The sequence below is a fragment of the Puma concolor genome, chromosome B3 (assembly GCF_028749965.1).
Source record: "Puma concolor isolate L17-30 chromosome B3, mPumCon1.1.hap2, whole genome shotgun sequence".
NCBI classification, from domain to species: Eukaryota; Metazoa; Chordata; class Mammalia; order Carnivora; family Felidae; genus Puma; species Puma concolor.
In genome coordinates this window covers 89,440,364-89,458,236 of record NC_141672.1, presented here as the reverse complement: position 1 = coordinate 89,458,236, position 17,873 = coordinate 89,440,364, and the positions used below count along the sequence as shown (strand labels likewise).

Here is a 17,873-nt window from a genome sequence, read left to right as displayed (position 1 = left end):
TAGAATTCAAACATATTGCCAAAAACTATAATAGTCCTTCAGTAGTAGTTTGTCACTGAAGAGCAACAAGGTAAATATCTAGCAAAAAGGTAATGTCTTACAGTAATGTCAGTCACTGATTTTGTAGCTACCCTTCCAACAACAAACACTTTCAAATTGCCCTAACTTCTGGAAAAAAAAATTTATGACAAAAAATGCCAAAAGTCATTTTTCATAACATTTCCTCCAAATATGAATTAGGAATGAAGGTATTCACTTAAGAAGATAATGAATCTCCTCTGGAAAGTTTAAAGACAGGGATAGGTAAGTGTATCTGAGACGTTCTAAGGCAGGAGCTTTCACTTCTTAAACCATGACCTACAGCAGTACCACAATAATAAAGACATATATTTTACATCAGAATATACATGTGCATATATACGTACAAATATGCACGCATATATAACTAAGTTTCACAAAACAACCCTTACTCTATGTTTCCTATTCTTTACTATTTCTTTCCTTTTCCTTTTTTTAAACTCTGGTCATGGCTAAACTGATTTCATGTGAATAGCTATAAACCACAGTGTGGAAAACACTGGTCTGAAGGCAATCTCACCCTGACTTACAAGGGTCAGGCAGATCCAAACCTTGTTCCTAGAAGACCTAGAATTCCTCAGCCATGTCTCAAGAGCTATCTAGAGGAGATCAAAGGGTCAGCACACACAGACCCAGGCCCTGCCCAAGTCAACTAAGGCTTCTCAACAATTATCTTGGGATTTCACATAACAATGAATTTAAAGGCGGGGGGGAAAAAAGAGCTCTCTATTTAAAAAAATCAAAAGTTTGAAAATCACTAAGTTAGGATCTCTTCCAGTATATGAGTCTAGAAATAAATATTCACTCCAAACTATAAAATAAACCACAAATCCAAATGTCACTATCAAAACCCGTATCATTAAACCACAAAAACTTTTAATAATAACCAAAGCTTTGTAATTTATAATGCTAGAATTTCTCAATATACTGCCTGATTAAAGTGCTGAAGCAATCATAGCCTCCCCTCAAATTCCCTCCCCAACCTACAGAAACAACTTAAAAGCCTTCTCCCTTACTAAAAGTACATTCTGCTCACAGTTCTTACTAATAAAGCAATTTTATATTTGCTAAGAAGAACATATGAACAAGTAAACAGACCAAGGCACATGAATTACTAGGCTACTTAGACACTGATTTGAACAAATTGGTGTTGCTAAACCAAACACTCAGCAACTTTCTTAATTCATAAAAACATGTATCTTCCCACTGGAATTGCCTCCAGCCAAAATATACCGAGTTGGGTGCATAGCATTGATGGAACACACAGAGACAAGGCATTCTCCACCAAAAAAAGAATGCACCTGCTTTCCTGTCTCATGGAAGATTTCCACCCGTCGTGGATGAGCCATGCTGCCAACTATGACACAGTCTTCTTGTTTAGGGTCCCACACAGCCTGGAACCTGGTCAGCCACCGCCCAGTGATGGTGTTGTGCCTAGTGAAAAAAGCAAGTTTTTTAAAGGTAGTAAGTGTTAAATAACTGAAGGCAGCAATCGGCAGACAGTAAACATGGCAATGCTCCTAAATGCTGGTTTTCTCTGCCAAGCTTCTCATTAAGTTACTGAGTTACCATCAGCCTAATCTCATCCTTCATATAAAACTGAACACTAGGGGTGCCTGGGTGGCTCAGTCAGTTAAGTGTCTGACTCTTGATTTCGGCTCAGGTCATGATCTCACAGTGCAGAGCCCGTTTGGGATTCATTCACTCTCTCTCTCTCTCTCTCTCTCTCTCTCTCTCTCTCTTTCTGCCCCTCCCCTGCTCACTCTCTCTCTCTCTCTCTCTCTCTCTCTCTCTCTCAAAATAAACAAACTTAAAAAAAAAAAAACCCTGAAAATTAGTCCCTTCATGGTTGTTCCTTTCTTGGGATGCCTGGGTGGCTCAGTAAGTTAAACATCCAACTCTTGATATCGGCTCAGGTCATGATCTCGCAGTCTTGAGATGGAGCCCGGCTGCACTAGGCATGGAGCCTGCTTAAGATTCCCCCTCCCCCTCTCCCTCTGCCCCTCCCCTGCTCACACATGCATGTACTCTCTCACTCTCTTTCAAAAAAAAAAAAAAATGAAAATCAGGACAGAGATGATGTCTTCTGTACTTCTCAATCTCCAGTGCCAAGTACAGTGGTTTGTACTCAGTGGATGGTTACTGTCTGTTAAAACAGCACCTTTTGGGGGCACCTGGGTGGCTCATTTGGTTGAGCAACCAACTCTTGATTTCAGCTCAAGTCATGATCCCAGGGTTGTAGGATCAAGCCCTGCTCAGCATGGAGCCTGCTTAAGAGTCAGTCTCTCTCTCTCTCTGTCTCTCTGTCTCTCTCTCTCTCTCTCCCCCTCTCTCCCTCCCTCCCTCCCTCTCTCTCCCTCTGCCCCTCTCCCCAACTCGTGCAATCTCCCTCTAAAGTTAAAAAAAAAAAAAATAGCACCTTTTTTGTTCACTATTTCCTAGCTCAATAGAATCCTCACCCTTCCTTTTTTTAAACATACAAATAGGGGCGCCTGGGTGGCGCAGTCGGTTAAGCGTCCGACTTCAGCCAGGTCACGATCTCACAGTCCGTGAGTTTGAGCCCCGCGTCAGGCTCTGGGCTGATGGCTGGGAGCCTGGAGCCTGTTTCCAATTCTGTGTCTCCCTCTCTCTCTGCCCCTCCCCCGTTCATGCTCTGTCTCTCTCTGTCCCAAAAATAAAATAAACGTTGAAAAAAAAAATTTTTTTTTAAATAAATAAAAAAATAAATAAATAAACATACAAATAGAAGAAGCCCTAGAAATAAGAAATATACAATCCAGGTTATTGCCATTTTAATAGAATCTATAATCCCGTATTTGTATTCCCCTGATAACCAAACCCTGAGAGCATTTTATATTCCATAAACTTTTAAGTAAAAATACATTTGGGGCTCAAAGAAGAAGTCACAAGAGAAATTAGAAAATATCTGACAATGGAGCACCTGGTGGCTCAGTCAGTTAAGTGTCAGACTTGGGCTCAGATCATGATCTCATAGTTAATGGGTTCAAGCCCCGTGTCAGACTGTGTGCTAACAGCTCAGAGCTTGGAGCCTGCTTCAGATTCTGTGTCTCCCTCTCTGCCCCTCCCGAACTCATGCTTGCTCTCTCTCAAAAATAAATAAATATTGAAAAAATTTTAAAAAGAAAGAAAATATCTGACAAATTAAAAGTGAAACACAACATACCAAAATTTATGGGATGCTACAAAAGCAATACTAAGAGGGAAATTTATAGCAGTAAACACTAAAGTCTCAAAATCAACACACTCTAGTTCCTCAAGGAACTAGAAAAAGAAGAACAAACTCAACCAAAAGTTAGAAGAAGGAAGGAAACAATAAAGATTAAAGCAGAGCTAAAAGTCAGGTCATGATCTCACAGTTCATGAGTTCAGGCCCACATCAGGCTCTGTGCTGACATCTCAGAGCTTGGAGCCTGCTTTGGATTCTATGTCTCTCTCTCTCTCTCTCTCTGCCCTTTCTCTGCTCGTGCTCTGTCCCTCTCTCTGTGTCTCTCAAAAATAAACATTAAAAAAGAAAAATTTAAAACAGAGCTAAATGAAATGGAGAATAGAAAAACAATAGAAAAAAACAAACAATAGAAAAAAAAAACTAAGTTGGTGTTTTGAGCAGATCAACAAAATTGACAAACCCTCACCTAGATTAGGAAAAAAAAGTGAAAAAAAAGAATAAAAGATAAAATGCAAGTAACTGAAATCAGATATGAAAGCGAGGACATTAAAACTTATGTCACAAAAATAAAAAGGATTACAAGAGAACAGTATGAACAATTATATGCCAACATATTGGTTAACCCAGAAGAAATGGCATTTCCTCATGGACCGAACCATGAGGAAACAGAAAATCTAAGCCTATAACTAACTACTAAGGGGATTAAAACAGCAATCGAAAACCTTCCAATAAAGAAAAGCCCAGGACCAGATGGCTTTGCTGGAGAATTCTACCCAACATTTAAAGAATAAACACCAATGCTCATCAAATTCTTCCCAACAATTAAGGGGGAACTCCCAAATTTCTTTGAAACCAGCACTATTCTGATACCAAAACCAGAAAAGGAGTCTGCAAAAAAATAAAATGACAGACTAACATCCCTGATGAATACTGATGCAAAAATCCTCAACAAAATACTAACAAATTGAATTCAGTAGTGCATTAAAAGGATTATACACTATGATCAAGCTGGATGTGTATCTGGAATGCAAAGATGTTTCAACATACAAAACTCAAATGATTTAATATACCACATTAACAGAATGAAGGACAAAAACCATGAGATCATCTCGATGCAGAAAGATCGCTCGACAAAATCAATACCCTTTCATGATAAAAACATTCAATGAACTAGGAACACAAGGAACTATCTAAACATATTAAAGGCCATATACAAAAAGCCCACAGCTAACATCATACTCAATGGTGAAAGACTGAAAGCTTTTCCTCAAAGATCAGGGAAAAGGCAAGGATGCCCACTCTTGGCATTTCTATCCAACACAGTCCCGAAGTATGTTTCTTACCAACATAAATCTGGTAGGACTAGAAACACTAATCTAAATGCCAGGTGTTCACAACTGTACAGGTAGCTAGATCCTACCTGTGAGACATCACCATTACACCAACAAGCATTTGATAAGGGGGACATTCTGAACACTCACATGATGATCAATTAGACAAGAAAAAGAAATAAAAGGCACCCAAACTGGAAATGAAGAAGTATAATTATCTGTTTGCATGACACAACTCCACACTCACATAAAATTCAATTCTAAGACTCCACACTCACATAAAAAACTGTTAAACTAAAACAATTTCAGCACCGTTGCAGGATACAAAAATAAATGTACAAAAATCAGTTGCATTTCTACACATTAACAATGAACAATCTGGACAGAAAATTAAGAAAACAATCCCATTTACAAAAAAGAATACATAGGAATAAATTTAACCAAAGAAGTGAAAGATTTGTACACTGAAAACTACAAAACATTACAAAAAAAAATCAAAGAAGATACAAATAAATAGACATCATGTCCATAAATTGGAAGATTTAATATTGTTGAAATGTTCATAACTATTCAAACTGATCTATAAATTTAATGTAATACCTATCAAAATCCCAATGGCATTCTGTACAGAAATAGAAAAACAATCTTAAAATTGATATGTAAGCTCAAAGGACCACAAATGGCCAAAATAATCTTTAAAAAAAAGATTTTTTTTTAAGTTGGGGGCCTCACACCTCCTGATTTCAAAATATACCACAAAGTAACAGTAATTAAGACAGAGTGGTACTGGCATAAAGACATACAGTCCAATGTAACAGAGAGCCCAGAAATAAACTCTCATGTATATGGTCAAATGACCTTCCATAAGGGTGCCAAGACCACACAATAGGGAAAGGGCAGTGTCTTCAACAAATGGTGCCAGAAAAACTGGATATCCACATACAAAAGAACAAAGTTAGACAGTAATCTTACACCATATACAAAAATAACTCAAAATGGATTAAAGACTTAAACATAAGACCTGAAACAAAACTCCTAGAAGAAAACATAGTGAAAAAACTTCAGGACATTGGATTTGGCAATGATTTCTTGGATATGACACCAAAAGCAAAACAGACAAATAAGACTATATTAATCTCAAAAATTCTGCACACCAAAGGAAACAATCAACAGAATGAAAGGCAACCTACAAAATAGTGTAACTCCTACAACTCAAACTAGGGGCGCCCAGGTGGCTCAGTCAGTTGAGCATCTGACTTCAGCTCAGGTCAGGATCTTAGTTTGTGGGTTTGAGCCCTGTGTTGGGCTCTGTGCTGACAGGTCAGAGCCTGGAGCCTGCTTTGGATTCTGTGTCTCCCCCCTCTCTCTGCCCCTCCCCTGTTTGCGCTCTGTCCCTTTCTCTCTCTCTTTCCCTAAATAATAAATAAAAAACATTTTTAAAAAATTGAAAGCAAAAATGACCCATTTCAAAAATGGGCAAAACTTGAATAGACAATTCTATAAAGAAAATATATAAATGGCCAAAAGCATATGAAAAGATGTTCAATATCACTAATCATCAGAGGAATGCAAATCAAAACCACAGTGAGATATTACCTCACACCCATTTAGATAATCACTAACAAAAGAGCAGAAAACAAGTGAGGGGCACCTGGGTGGCTCAGTGGGTTAAGTGTCTGACTCTTGACTTCAGCTAAGGTCATGATCTTATGGGTTCTTGAGTTCGAGTCCTGCATCGGGCTCTGTGCTCATGGTGCAGAGCCTGCTTAGGATTCTGTCTCTCCACTCTCTGCCTCTGTGTGTGTGTGTGTCTCTCTCTCTCAAAATAAATAAATAAATAAACTTAAAAAAAAAAAAGAAGAAGAGAAAAGTGATGAATATACAGAGAAATTAGAACCCTGGTGTACTGCTGGTAGTATCAGAAAGTAAAATGTATAGCCCTTACAGAAAAACAATATGGAAGTTCCTCAAAAATTAAAAAACTCCTCCTTCTGGGCTATATACCCAAAATAATTCAAAGGACCTTGAAGAGATATTTGCACACCCATGTTCACTGTAGCATTTACAATAGCCAAAAGGTAGAAACAACCCAAATGCCCTTCAACAGATAAACGGGATAAAGAAAATGTGGATTACACATACAATGAAATATTATGCAGCCTTAAAAAATGAGACCCTGTCACATGCTAGAACATAAGAGAACACTGAGGACATGATGTCAAGTGAAATACGCTAGTCAAAGAATGACAAGTACCGTGATTCTACTCATATAAAGTATCTAAAGTAGTTATAAGTACTCATCAAGTGTCAAGTAGAAAGGTGGTTGCCAAGGTCTGGAAGGGAGGGAGAAGGAAGAATCAAGGTTTAATGGGCATAAAGTTTGAAAAAGGAAATGAAGAGGGACAATTTATGAGAAAGGAAACAAACACACTTAAATGTAGCTTCCACAGACTATAAAATGCATGAAGCAACAGTCAACATATTGCATACCCTATTCCCAATTCCATAAATACTCACAAAGAGAGACATCTAGGAAGAAGGCATTGACGCAAGTTGGATGTAAAATACTGTACATACATTAAAAGTAGCAGATGCAAAAAAAAAGAAAGAAAGTAACCAAAGAAAGTAAGTGGGAAGGTGGGGAAACCATTTAAGCTCACAACAAACAGGTATAAACAAAGAGAGCTTCAGCTGGCCTCACAGTAGGTAAGTAGTTACAATCTTCTTTAATAAGATACCATAAATAATTCAAGTTGAATATAGTCATCCACCTTAACCAAACAGAACCACCCAGCTGTAGAGAACAGCTACTGACTAAGAGACTGAACCTCTTTAAAAATACAGTGAACCTGGAAGCAAGAACACTTCTAAACAGGATAGGAACCAGCAACCTAGGACACTTAATGTAATACAAAAATCAGACTTATTACATCTCTTTGATAATCAGATGTCTAATGTATGCACTCTAAATAGCTGATAGCAATCCAGGGTCTACATTATTCAGCATATGGAAACCTACCTGATGGTAGTGAGCAGAGGAATCTGAGAGGATATACAGCTGCTGTCAAAGATTCTGCAAAATAAAGATCAAGAATAAAGTAACACCCTTTTTACTGTTTCTTAAAAATTTTCTGAAACATCAGTGTATTTAACAAGCTTTTCATTGGTTCATGATATGAAATATGATTGCTATTTTAAAATATATAGGATCAGGCTTTAACAAAAATTACAAGAAATATTATAAAATTCAGTGCTTTATAGTTTAGTGTAGAAATAATTTATTTAAATGCTATTACCCCAAATGTAAAATGCACATTATAAAGTGATAATCTGGTGAAATCTATTAGAAATCACAATATAGATCATATATAAAGGGATACGGTCTGAAAATGTACAAATAACCTAAAAATGCATGCACATATCAAGAGCAATTCCCCCATGAGACTCATTAGTGAGGGACTAAACAATGTCATTTTCAGATGCTGGCAAGACTATGACTGACCAGCAACCAAGGGGAGAAGTTCTTGTGGGATAACTCAAAGAGTCCAGAAGCCTCTACCAGGTAGAGAAAGAAACTACCCACATCACACCACCTCCCCCTTCTTTATGCACCTAGCTATTCCAGTGCAGTTTCTTGACACTAGAGCTTATTGCCTACTTAGATGACCAGAAAGGTGAATCATTAACAGCTAATGTAAACTCTACAGTGCAAATGAACAGAAATGGGAAAAATAGGTAGCTTCTGAGACAAAGAAAACTGTATGGGTGGAAAAGAGTCAATGGGCTGCCACTGCCTGGTGACTAAATCTTTTAATGCACCCACCTGGGTAATGCTCACAGACTTTACTAGAAACTAACTGGGTATTTGTCACAAACCAAAAACCATGCTCTTCCCAATAGAAGAGTCTAACGGAAATTAGGTGCCTTTCTAGAGCTGGGCCCACAATATATATTCAACAGATACATTCAACAGATACTGACTATCCACCAGTCATATATTTCCATTCAGTGTCCTACTATTCAACCAATGAATTCCAGAATCACTTAAGGTAAAAACTCTCATAAAATAATAAATGCTTACAATGCTAAGCAAAACCAGGAATTACAGAAGAGAACAAAATCATTTCCTTTGTGGTTGTATTAACATTCTTCACATCTTTTTTATTGGCACTATATTTTAATTTTTGTTCAACTGGTTTACATTTCATTTTTAAAGCCATTTTAGGAAGTACCAAAAAGCTAAAACCATAAAACTGTAACCAGTAGTTTGTACAGAAGCCCAATTTTTGCTATCTTTTCTGCCTGCCTACAACTTCCACTAAGCATTTCACATGTAAGGCAGACCCCACTATCCCCAACATAAGAGTTTGTCCCTATGCTAAAATTATCTTTCTTCTAACATATCACAGCCTGGTTTTATTGGGAATTCTGGGATTGCTCAGGGCTCAAAGGAAAGCCTGACATCTACTTCCTGAAGTAGCTATAGACCTTTCCTGCTGATCTCAAGGAAATTTCCAGACCCAAAAACTTTTGAAAAGCCATTAAATATAGGTTATTGATCTGGCTAGGAACAGAGAAATGGCTACAAAACAATAATACTAGCAATTTAATAGGGAGCAGTAGTAAAGCTACCTGTTTACTGACACAGTAGCTACAGACTCTTTAGATTCCTTAACAACACATTTCTATCTCCCCAATTTACCTCAGCTTACAATCAGCACATGTGGTCACTACTCTGTTACCAGTAAGAGGTGAAAAATATGCAGAAGCGATGCTCTTTGTGTGTTCAGTCAAAGAAATCAAAGGCTGGCTTCCCCTGGGATTCAGGTGCCTTGCATCATAAATATGAGTATCCCTGTAAGGGGAGAATAATTCTCAGTTTTAGCGAGCTCTCGAATAGTGCTGAGCATTAATTAGACACTCAAATACTCATTACACTGAAGAACAATTAAGACAGAACATTCTAATCTGTAATAATTTTACAAACATTGTGTAGACAAAAAATGAAATATTAGAAAAATTCCAAAACTGTAGCATATATATGAAACCAGTAGGTATAGAGAGACAAGATTCTACTTGGTTTTCCAATCTGAGAAAAAAAAAATGAACACAGACCAACAAGTTCTATGTCACATACAGGTTTTTTTTATAAGTTTTCTTCTCAAGAGACTAGAATTAAATGTATGTGATGCCACGGAAAACAAAAATGTGTTCTGGTTTAATATTTTCACTATTTATTAAATCCAAAAGAATCTCTCTTTTAAAAAAAATCACATTCAATAAAACCTCAATTGGTGTAGAAATCAAAATTATTTGACCATATGGGGTATCACAAAAGTTGGAGGTCTTTGACATCCAAACTAAAGCAATATTCCTAACTTTAAAAGGCCTGAATCACAAAACTTTATGAAGAACATACCTCAATCCTGCAGTGATAAAATACTGTCTATGCACTGGGTGGACATGAACAGTTCTTATTTTTCTCAGAGAAGAATTGATAAGCTTCTCATAAGAAGTTCCAGGTGTCCGTCTATCCACCAGCGATATATTTCCATTCCAGTGTCCTACTATTAAAGTGGAAGCATCTTCTCCCAAGAAGTCAAAGGATGAAAAGCTACTTCTTTCATCTCTACATACCTAAGGATATAAGTAACAACTTATACAACACTCTCCTTTTTAAAGAAAACAGATGCATAAATTCTTTGGTAAAAATCTATGAAACACTTTACCTAATAATCTCATTTATTCTTCCATCATCCCACAGAAAGCACCAGGCAGAATGATCACCCCTTTTTACAGAGATGGAAACAAAGGCACTGATCAGCTCTGAGACACCCCTACAATCAAATGGCCCATCTACCCATGTCAGGGTTACATGCCAAATCTCTTAAATCCAACAAACCTCAGGTGCAGATCTACCCTGTGACACTTACTAGGAAATGAACTAAATATGAATTCTACCCAATTCAAATACCTTAATATATCAAGGAATTTTGCCACCTAAGTCCAAAAAAATATAGCCAAATGTTCATCACCTACTCTTGGTAGAAGTGTAAATAAATACATAGCAAATTTCTGACAACCAATCAGAGTACACCTATCAAACTATTTAATGCTTGTACTCTCTGACCCAAAAATTTATCTAAGATATATATAAAGTTGCCTACTGCAAGACTGCCTATAATAGCAATAAGAAGCAACCTAGGGGCGCCTGAGTGGCTCAGTGGGTTAAGTGTCTGACTTCAGCTCAGGTCATGATCTCACAGTTCATGGGTTTGAGCCCCACATTGGGCTCTGTGCTGGCAGCGCAGAGCCTGGAGCCTGCTATGTGTTCTGCGTCTCCCTCTCTCTGCCACTCATGCTGTCTCTCTCAAAAAAAAATAAATATTTTTTTAATTAAAAAAAAATTTGTTAAAGAAGCAACCTAAATGTCCACCAAAAGAGGCCTGGTTTAATAAATGATGGTACATCACTACTTTGAAATACCATGAAATGCTAAAGAGAATGAGGTAGATTTGTACTATAATCTCTCCATACTAGTAAGTGAAAAGAGCAAGTTGCAAAAAAAGTATGTATACAGTAAAACTCCATTAGTACAAAATTACATGGTTGTAAGTATATGTGTACTTTCTTGAAGCATACCCAAGAACTACAAGGCTTACTTCTGCAGAGCGGAAATGGGGAAAAAGCAGATTTCCTTTGCACACCCTATTTACTGTAAATATGTTATCATAAGCATATATTAATGTTATGATTTTTAATCACTTATAATCCACAGTACTATTACTTTGGGCTCAGGTCTCACACACATAAAAAATAAAAAATAACAGTTGTAGAATGTGTCAGACACAAGTAAGAGAATAACCACAATTTGCAACATTGAATCACTAATTGCTGTTATTTAGTTTTAACGTACTATTATAAACTGAGATTAACAAATTAATTAACTGAAATCATCATAACCCCCATACACCCAAAAAGCCCAATATACACAAATGTAACCTGAAGTATTCAGTCAGTATGTTAAAAATGGTTAAGTGCAGGGGCTTAAGTGCAGTGAAGTCAGACAGACCCAAGTGAAAACTCTAGCACTACCATTTATGTTCCTGAGCAAGCTAATAAACCTCTTTACCTCAGTTTTCTCAACTGTTAAGTGCGGATAACATTATTTATTTCATAGAGTGTTATAAGGCTTAATAATATATATAAAGCACTCTCAGATAAATGTCTAACACAAGGTAACTGTTCAATCAGAAGTAACAGGAGCACATTACTTATGCATGCAACTTCATGGATGAATCTTCAAAGTATTATACTAGCTGAAAACAGTCAGACATAAAAAGCTACATACCATATGATTCGATTCCATTTACTTGACATTCTGGAGCAAAGTTATAGGGACAGTAATCACATCAGTGGTTGTCAGGGGCTGTGGGAAGGGGGAGGAGACTGACTACAAAGGGTCATAAGGTAATTTTTTCAGGTGATGGAAATTTTCTCTATATTGATTTTGGTTGCATTACACGGGTGTACACAATTTGCCAAAGCTCGTAGAACCATACACTTAAAGGGATAAATTCTACTACATATAACTTATACCTCAATAAACCAGACTTAAAATATATATATATATAATATATATATAATATATATAATACATATATATTATATATATTATATATATATTATATATATATATATATGGGAGGGCCTGGGTGGCTCAGTGGTTAAGAGTCCAACTCTTGATCTTGGGTCAGGTCATGATCTCACAGTTGAGTTCAAGCCCCACATCGGGCTCTGTGCTGATAGTGTGGTGCCTGCTTGGGATTCTGTCTCTCCTCTCTACCCCTCACCTGCTTGTGCGTGCTCTGGCTCTCTCTGAGAATAAATAAACTTAAAAATATATATATACATATATAGGGGTACCTGGGTGGCTCAGTCAGTTAGGAGTCCAACTCTTGATTTCAGCTCAGGTCATGATCTCACAGTTTCATGGGTTCAAACCCTACAAATACTGGGCTCTGACCATGCAGAGCCTGCTTGAGATTCTTTCTCTCTCTCTCTCTCTCTCTCTCTCTCTCTCTGTCCCTCCCCTGCTCATGCTCTGTCTCTCTCAAATAAACATATGTATATATTTTGTTATATATATATATAAATAACCTTATATATAGAGAGAGATGGAGATATATATATATATATATATGGAGAAATCATATGTGTGTATTGTGTGTGTATAGATAGATAGATAGATAACCCAATTAAAAATTAGGCAAAGAATCCAATATTTAAAGAAATCAACATTTCTGTAAAGAACTACAAATGGCCAATAAGCAAATGAAAAGACACTGAGTATCAATCATTAGGGAAATGAGGATCAAAACCATAATGACACAGGACTTCATACTCACTAGGATGGCTATAGTAACCAACAATAAGTGTTGGCAAAGATGTGGAAAAACTGAAACACTCATATATTGTTGATAAGTGTGTAAAATGGTAGAGCCAGTATGGAAAACAGTTTGATAGTTTCTCAAAATGTTAAACACGGAGTTACCATATGCCCCAGCAAGTCCACTCCTAGGTATATACTCAAGAGAAATGAAAGCTTATGTTCACACAAAAGCTGTACATGAATGTTCATAATAACATTATTTTCAATAGTAAAAAATGGAAACAACACAAATGATGAAAATGTGGTATATCCATACAGTGAAATATTATTCAGCCACAAAAAGGAATGAAGAAATGACATTCCACAACATGGATGAACCTTGAAAACATTGTTATGTAAAAGAATAAAGTCACAAAAGACTACAAATTGTATGATTCCATTTATATGAAATATCTAGAATAGGCAAATCTAGAGAGATAGAAAGTAGATTGGTGGTTGTCTAGGGCTGGTGGGGGAGAGAAAATTGGGACTACCTGCTAATGGGCAAGGGGTTTCTTTCTGGGGTGATGAAATATTTTTAAATTAGACTCTGATAATGGTTTCACAACTCTGTAAATATACTAAAAACCATTGGATTTTAACTTTAAATAGGTGAATTGTATGATATGTAAATTATATGTCAGTAAAGCTGTTTAAAAAATTAAGTAGTTATTATTGACTGATATGATATACACATACCTTTAAATTTCAAATTCCAACTTTCTTATAAGAATAAAGACAAATATAAAACAAAACATGACTTGCATAGATAATTACATGGTTGTACCTTAATAACTAAAGTGTTATCATTAAACAATTTAAAGAAGACTTTTGACAAAAATTATCTCTTATGTAAAAGATTAAGGCATAAAATTATACCATCAATTAGTATTGACAAAGCAACTTCAGTGATGGCCTTGTTCTCTTCGTTGTCTATTACATATAAATTGCTCTTACACTGAGGACTTCTAGAAACTTTAAAAGTCACACTTAAGATAAAGAATAAAATCTTACATCTAAATCATCCTAAGCTTCACAAAGATTAAAATCCATACTATTAAAAAAGTTTGATTTGTAAGAATTATTAAGGAAATTTGATACAGTTAAGCAAATTTGAAAGCTCACTTCAAATAGTATGATTATTGTAAGCATTAAGTAGTAGATATTTAAGTAGTAAACTAAAATGTAATCACTGGGATTACATTAACAGATTCCTCAGCCTTTGGAAGATTCTGGTGCATTGTGTCAGAAATCAAAATGATTACAAACCTCCAAGGTTTCTAGGTCATCTAGGTAGAGTGTCCCTGGGAGAATAGTGGTCCTGAGTATGAGCCCAAGTTCTTCAAACTATTCTTTTTTGTTTTTTAATGTTTATTTATTTTCGAGAGAAAATAGAGAGAGTGTGAGCAGGGGAGGGGCAGAGAAAGACGGTGACAGAGGATCCAAAGCAGGCTCCATGCTGACAGCAGAGAGCCCAATGTGGGGCTTGAGCTCACAAACCATGAGAACATGACTTGAGCTGAAGTTGGATCCTTAACCAACTGAGCCCCCAGAGGCCCCAATCTTTCAACTATTCTTAGATAGACTTCAACTTAATTTGACCTTGCAGGTGTTAGACTGGCCCCCCTACAATAATTACTTTAAACATAAATGGTCTAAATGCTCCAATCAAAAGACACAGGGTAACTGAATGGATTAAAAAAAAACAAAACAAAACAAAAACAAAAACAAGACCCATCTATATGCTGCCTACAAGAGATTCATTTCAGACCTAAGGACACATACAGACTAAAAGTGAAGGGATGGCAAAAGACATTCCATGCAAATGGAAAAGGGGAAAAAGAACCAGTGCAGAAATACTTCCAGCAGACAAAATAGACTTTAAAACAAAGACTGTGGGGTGCCTGGGTGGCTCAGTCAGTTGAGCATCCAACTCTAGATTTTGGCTCAGGTTGAGATCCACACTGAGTATGGAGTCTGCTTAGGATTCTCTCTTTCCCTCTCCCCCACTCACATGCTCTCTCTCAAAAACAAAAACAAAATATTGTTACAAGAGACAAAGAAGGGCATAATGACAAAGGGATCAATCCAACACAAGAATGTAACAATCATAAATATCTATGTACCCAACACTGGAGCACCTAAACACATAAAGCAAATATCAACACACATAAAAGGAGAAATGCTCAGCAATATAGTAATAGTAGGAGACTTTTTAACACCCCCACTTTACACCAATGGATAAATCATCCAGGTAGAAAATCAATAAGGAAACTGTGTCTTGGAACTGTACAATGGACCAGACTGACTTCACAGATGTACACAAAACACTTTCTCTAAAACCAACAGAATACACATTTTTTTCAAGTACACATGCAATATTCTCCAGGATAAATCATGTTGAGACACAAGACTCAATAAATGTAAGAAAACTGAAATATCAAGCATTTTTTCTGACAGTATGAAACTATTAATTATCAGAAAAAAAAACTAGAAAGAACACAAACACATAAAAGCTAAATAACATGCTACTAAGCAATCAATGGATCAATGAAGAAATCAAAGAGGAAGTAAAACACACATGGAAACAAATGAAAATGAAAAAACAATAATCCATTATCTCTGGGATACAGCAAAAGCTGTTCTAGGGGGGAAATTTATAGCACTACAGGCCTACCTTAAACAAGAAAAACCTTGAATAAACAATCTAACCTTATTCCTAAAGGAACTAGAAAAAGACAACACACAAAGCCAAAGCCTAAAGCTAGTAAAAGGAAGAAGATAAAAAAGACCAGAAGGGAAATAAATGAATACACGCTTAAAAAAAAAAAAACAGGGGCGCCTGGGTGGCGCAGTCAGTTAAGCGTCCGACTTCAGCCAGGTCACGATCTCGCGGTCCGTGAGTTCGAGCCCCGCGTCGGGCTCTGGGCTGATGGCTCAGAGCCTGGAGCCTGTTTCCGATTCTGTGTCTCCCTCTCTCTCTGCCCCTCCCCCGTTCATGCTCTGTCTCTCTCTGTCCCAAAAATAAATAAACGTTGAAAAAAAAAAAAAATTTAAAAAATAAAAAAAATTAAAAAAAAAAAACAGAAAAGATCAATAAAGCCAAGAGATGGTTCTTTGAAAAGATATATAAATCTGATAAACTTTTAGCCTGACTCATCAAGAGAAAAAGGGAGGACTCAAATAAATAAAACCAGAAATAAAAAAAAAGTTAACAGACACCACAGAAATACAAATAATTGTAAGAGACTACAAAAAATTGTACGCCAAAATATCAGACGACTTAGAAGAAATGACTAAGTTCCTAGAAACATAATTTTCCTAAACTGAATCAGGAAGAAACAGAGAATCTGAACAAACCAATTACTAGTAACAAAATTGAATTAGTAATCAAAAAACTCAACAAACAAAAGTTCAGGACCAGATGGATTTACAGATGAATTCTACCAAACATTTATTTTTTTTAATGTTTATTTATTTCTTTTGAGAGTGAGCATGCATGCACATGCACAAGTTGGGGAAGGGCAGAGAGAGAAAACCCCAAGCAGGCTATGTGCTATCAGTGCAAAGCCTGACGCAGGGCTCAATCTCACCAACCATGAGGTCATGACTTGAGCCAAAATCAAGAGACAGATATTTAACTGACTGAGCCACCAGGCACCCCTGAATTCCACCAAACATTTAAAGAAAAGTTAATACCTAGTCTCCTCAAACTGTGCTAAAACAGAAGAGGAAGGAAAGCTTCCAAATACATTCTACAAGGCCAGCAAAACCAAAGCACTACAGAAAGAAAACCGTAGGCCAATATTCCTGATGAACACAGATACAAAGAGCCCTCAACACAACAGTAGTATACCATATTAAACAGTACATTAAAAGGATTATTTACCACAATCAAATGGGATTTATTCTGGGGATGCAAGGATGGTTCACTGTCTGCAAACCAATCAACATGATACACATTAATAAAATAAAGGATAAAAAATCATATCATCTCAATAGATGCAGAAAAAGCATTTTATAAAATTTAACATCCATTCATGATAAAAATTCTCAACTAAGTGGGTTTAGAGGGAACATACCTCACCACAATAAAGCCTATATATAGCAAACACACACCTAATATCACCCTCAATGGTGAAAAATTGAGTTTTTTCTCTAAGATTAGAAACAAGACAAAGATGTCCACTCTCATCAGTTTTATTCAACATAGTACTTGGAAGTCCTAGCCACAACAAGCAGACAAAAAGAAATAAAAGGCATCCAAATTGGTAAGGAAACCATAAAACTGTCACTGTTTGCAGATGACATGATACTATACATAGAAAACCCTAAATACTCCACCAAAAACTACTAGAAGTACTAAATGAACTCAGGAAAGTTACAGGATGCAAAATTAATATACAGAAATCTGTTGCATTATATTACAACTAATAATAACAAAGTAGCAGAAGGAGAAATTAAGAAAATAATTTTATTTGATGCACCCTGGGTGGCTTAGTCAGTTAAGTGTCCAACCCTTGATTTTGGCTCAAGGCATGATCTCACAGTTCTTAAGTTCAAGCCCTGTGTCAGGCTCTGCACTGACAGTGTGGAGCCTGCGTAGGATTCTCTCTCTCTCCTTGTCTCTCTGCCCCTCCCCCACCCCCAATGTGTCTCTCTCTCTCTCTCTCAAATAAATAAAACTGAAAAAAAATGTTTAAAAAGAAAACAAATCCATTTATAGTTACACCAAAAAGAATACTTGGGAATAAATTTAAGCAAGGAGGTAAAAGACCTGTACTCTGAAAATTATAAAACAATGATCAAAGATATTGAAGATGACACAAACAATGGAAAGATACAC

At 36.5% G+C, this 17,873-nt stretch overlaps 1 protein-coding gene across 4 annotated transcripts in view; it reads right to left on the bottom strand.

The window, feature by feature from the left end:
• Positions 1 to 932: 932 nt before the first annotated feature.
• The window catches only part of WDR76 (WD repeat domain 76), a 61,733-nt gene continuing 44,792 nt past the window's right edge, over positions 933 to 17,873 (bottom strand). For all 4 annotated transcript variants that reach the window (XM_086710557.1, XM_086710558.1, XM_025919228.2 and 1 more), the window contains 4 exons: positions 10,016 to 10,233; positions 9,299 to 9,451; positions 7,616 to 7,669; positions 933 to 1,512 (listed from right to left, as the gene is read on the bottom strand). In XM_086710557.1, coding sequence (XP_086566683.1) covers positions 1,257 to 1,512; positions 7,616 to 7,669; positions 9,299 to 9,451; positions 10,016 to 10,233 — 681 coding nt within the window. In that variant the 3' untranslated portion in view covers positions 933 to 1,256. The remainder of the gene's footprint in view (positions 1,513 to 7,615; positions 7,670 to 9,298; positions 9,452 to 10,015; positions 10,234 to 17,873) is intronic.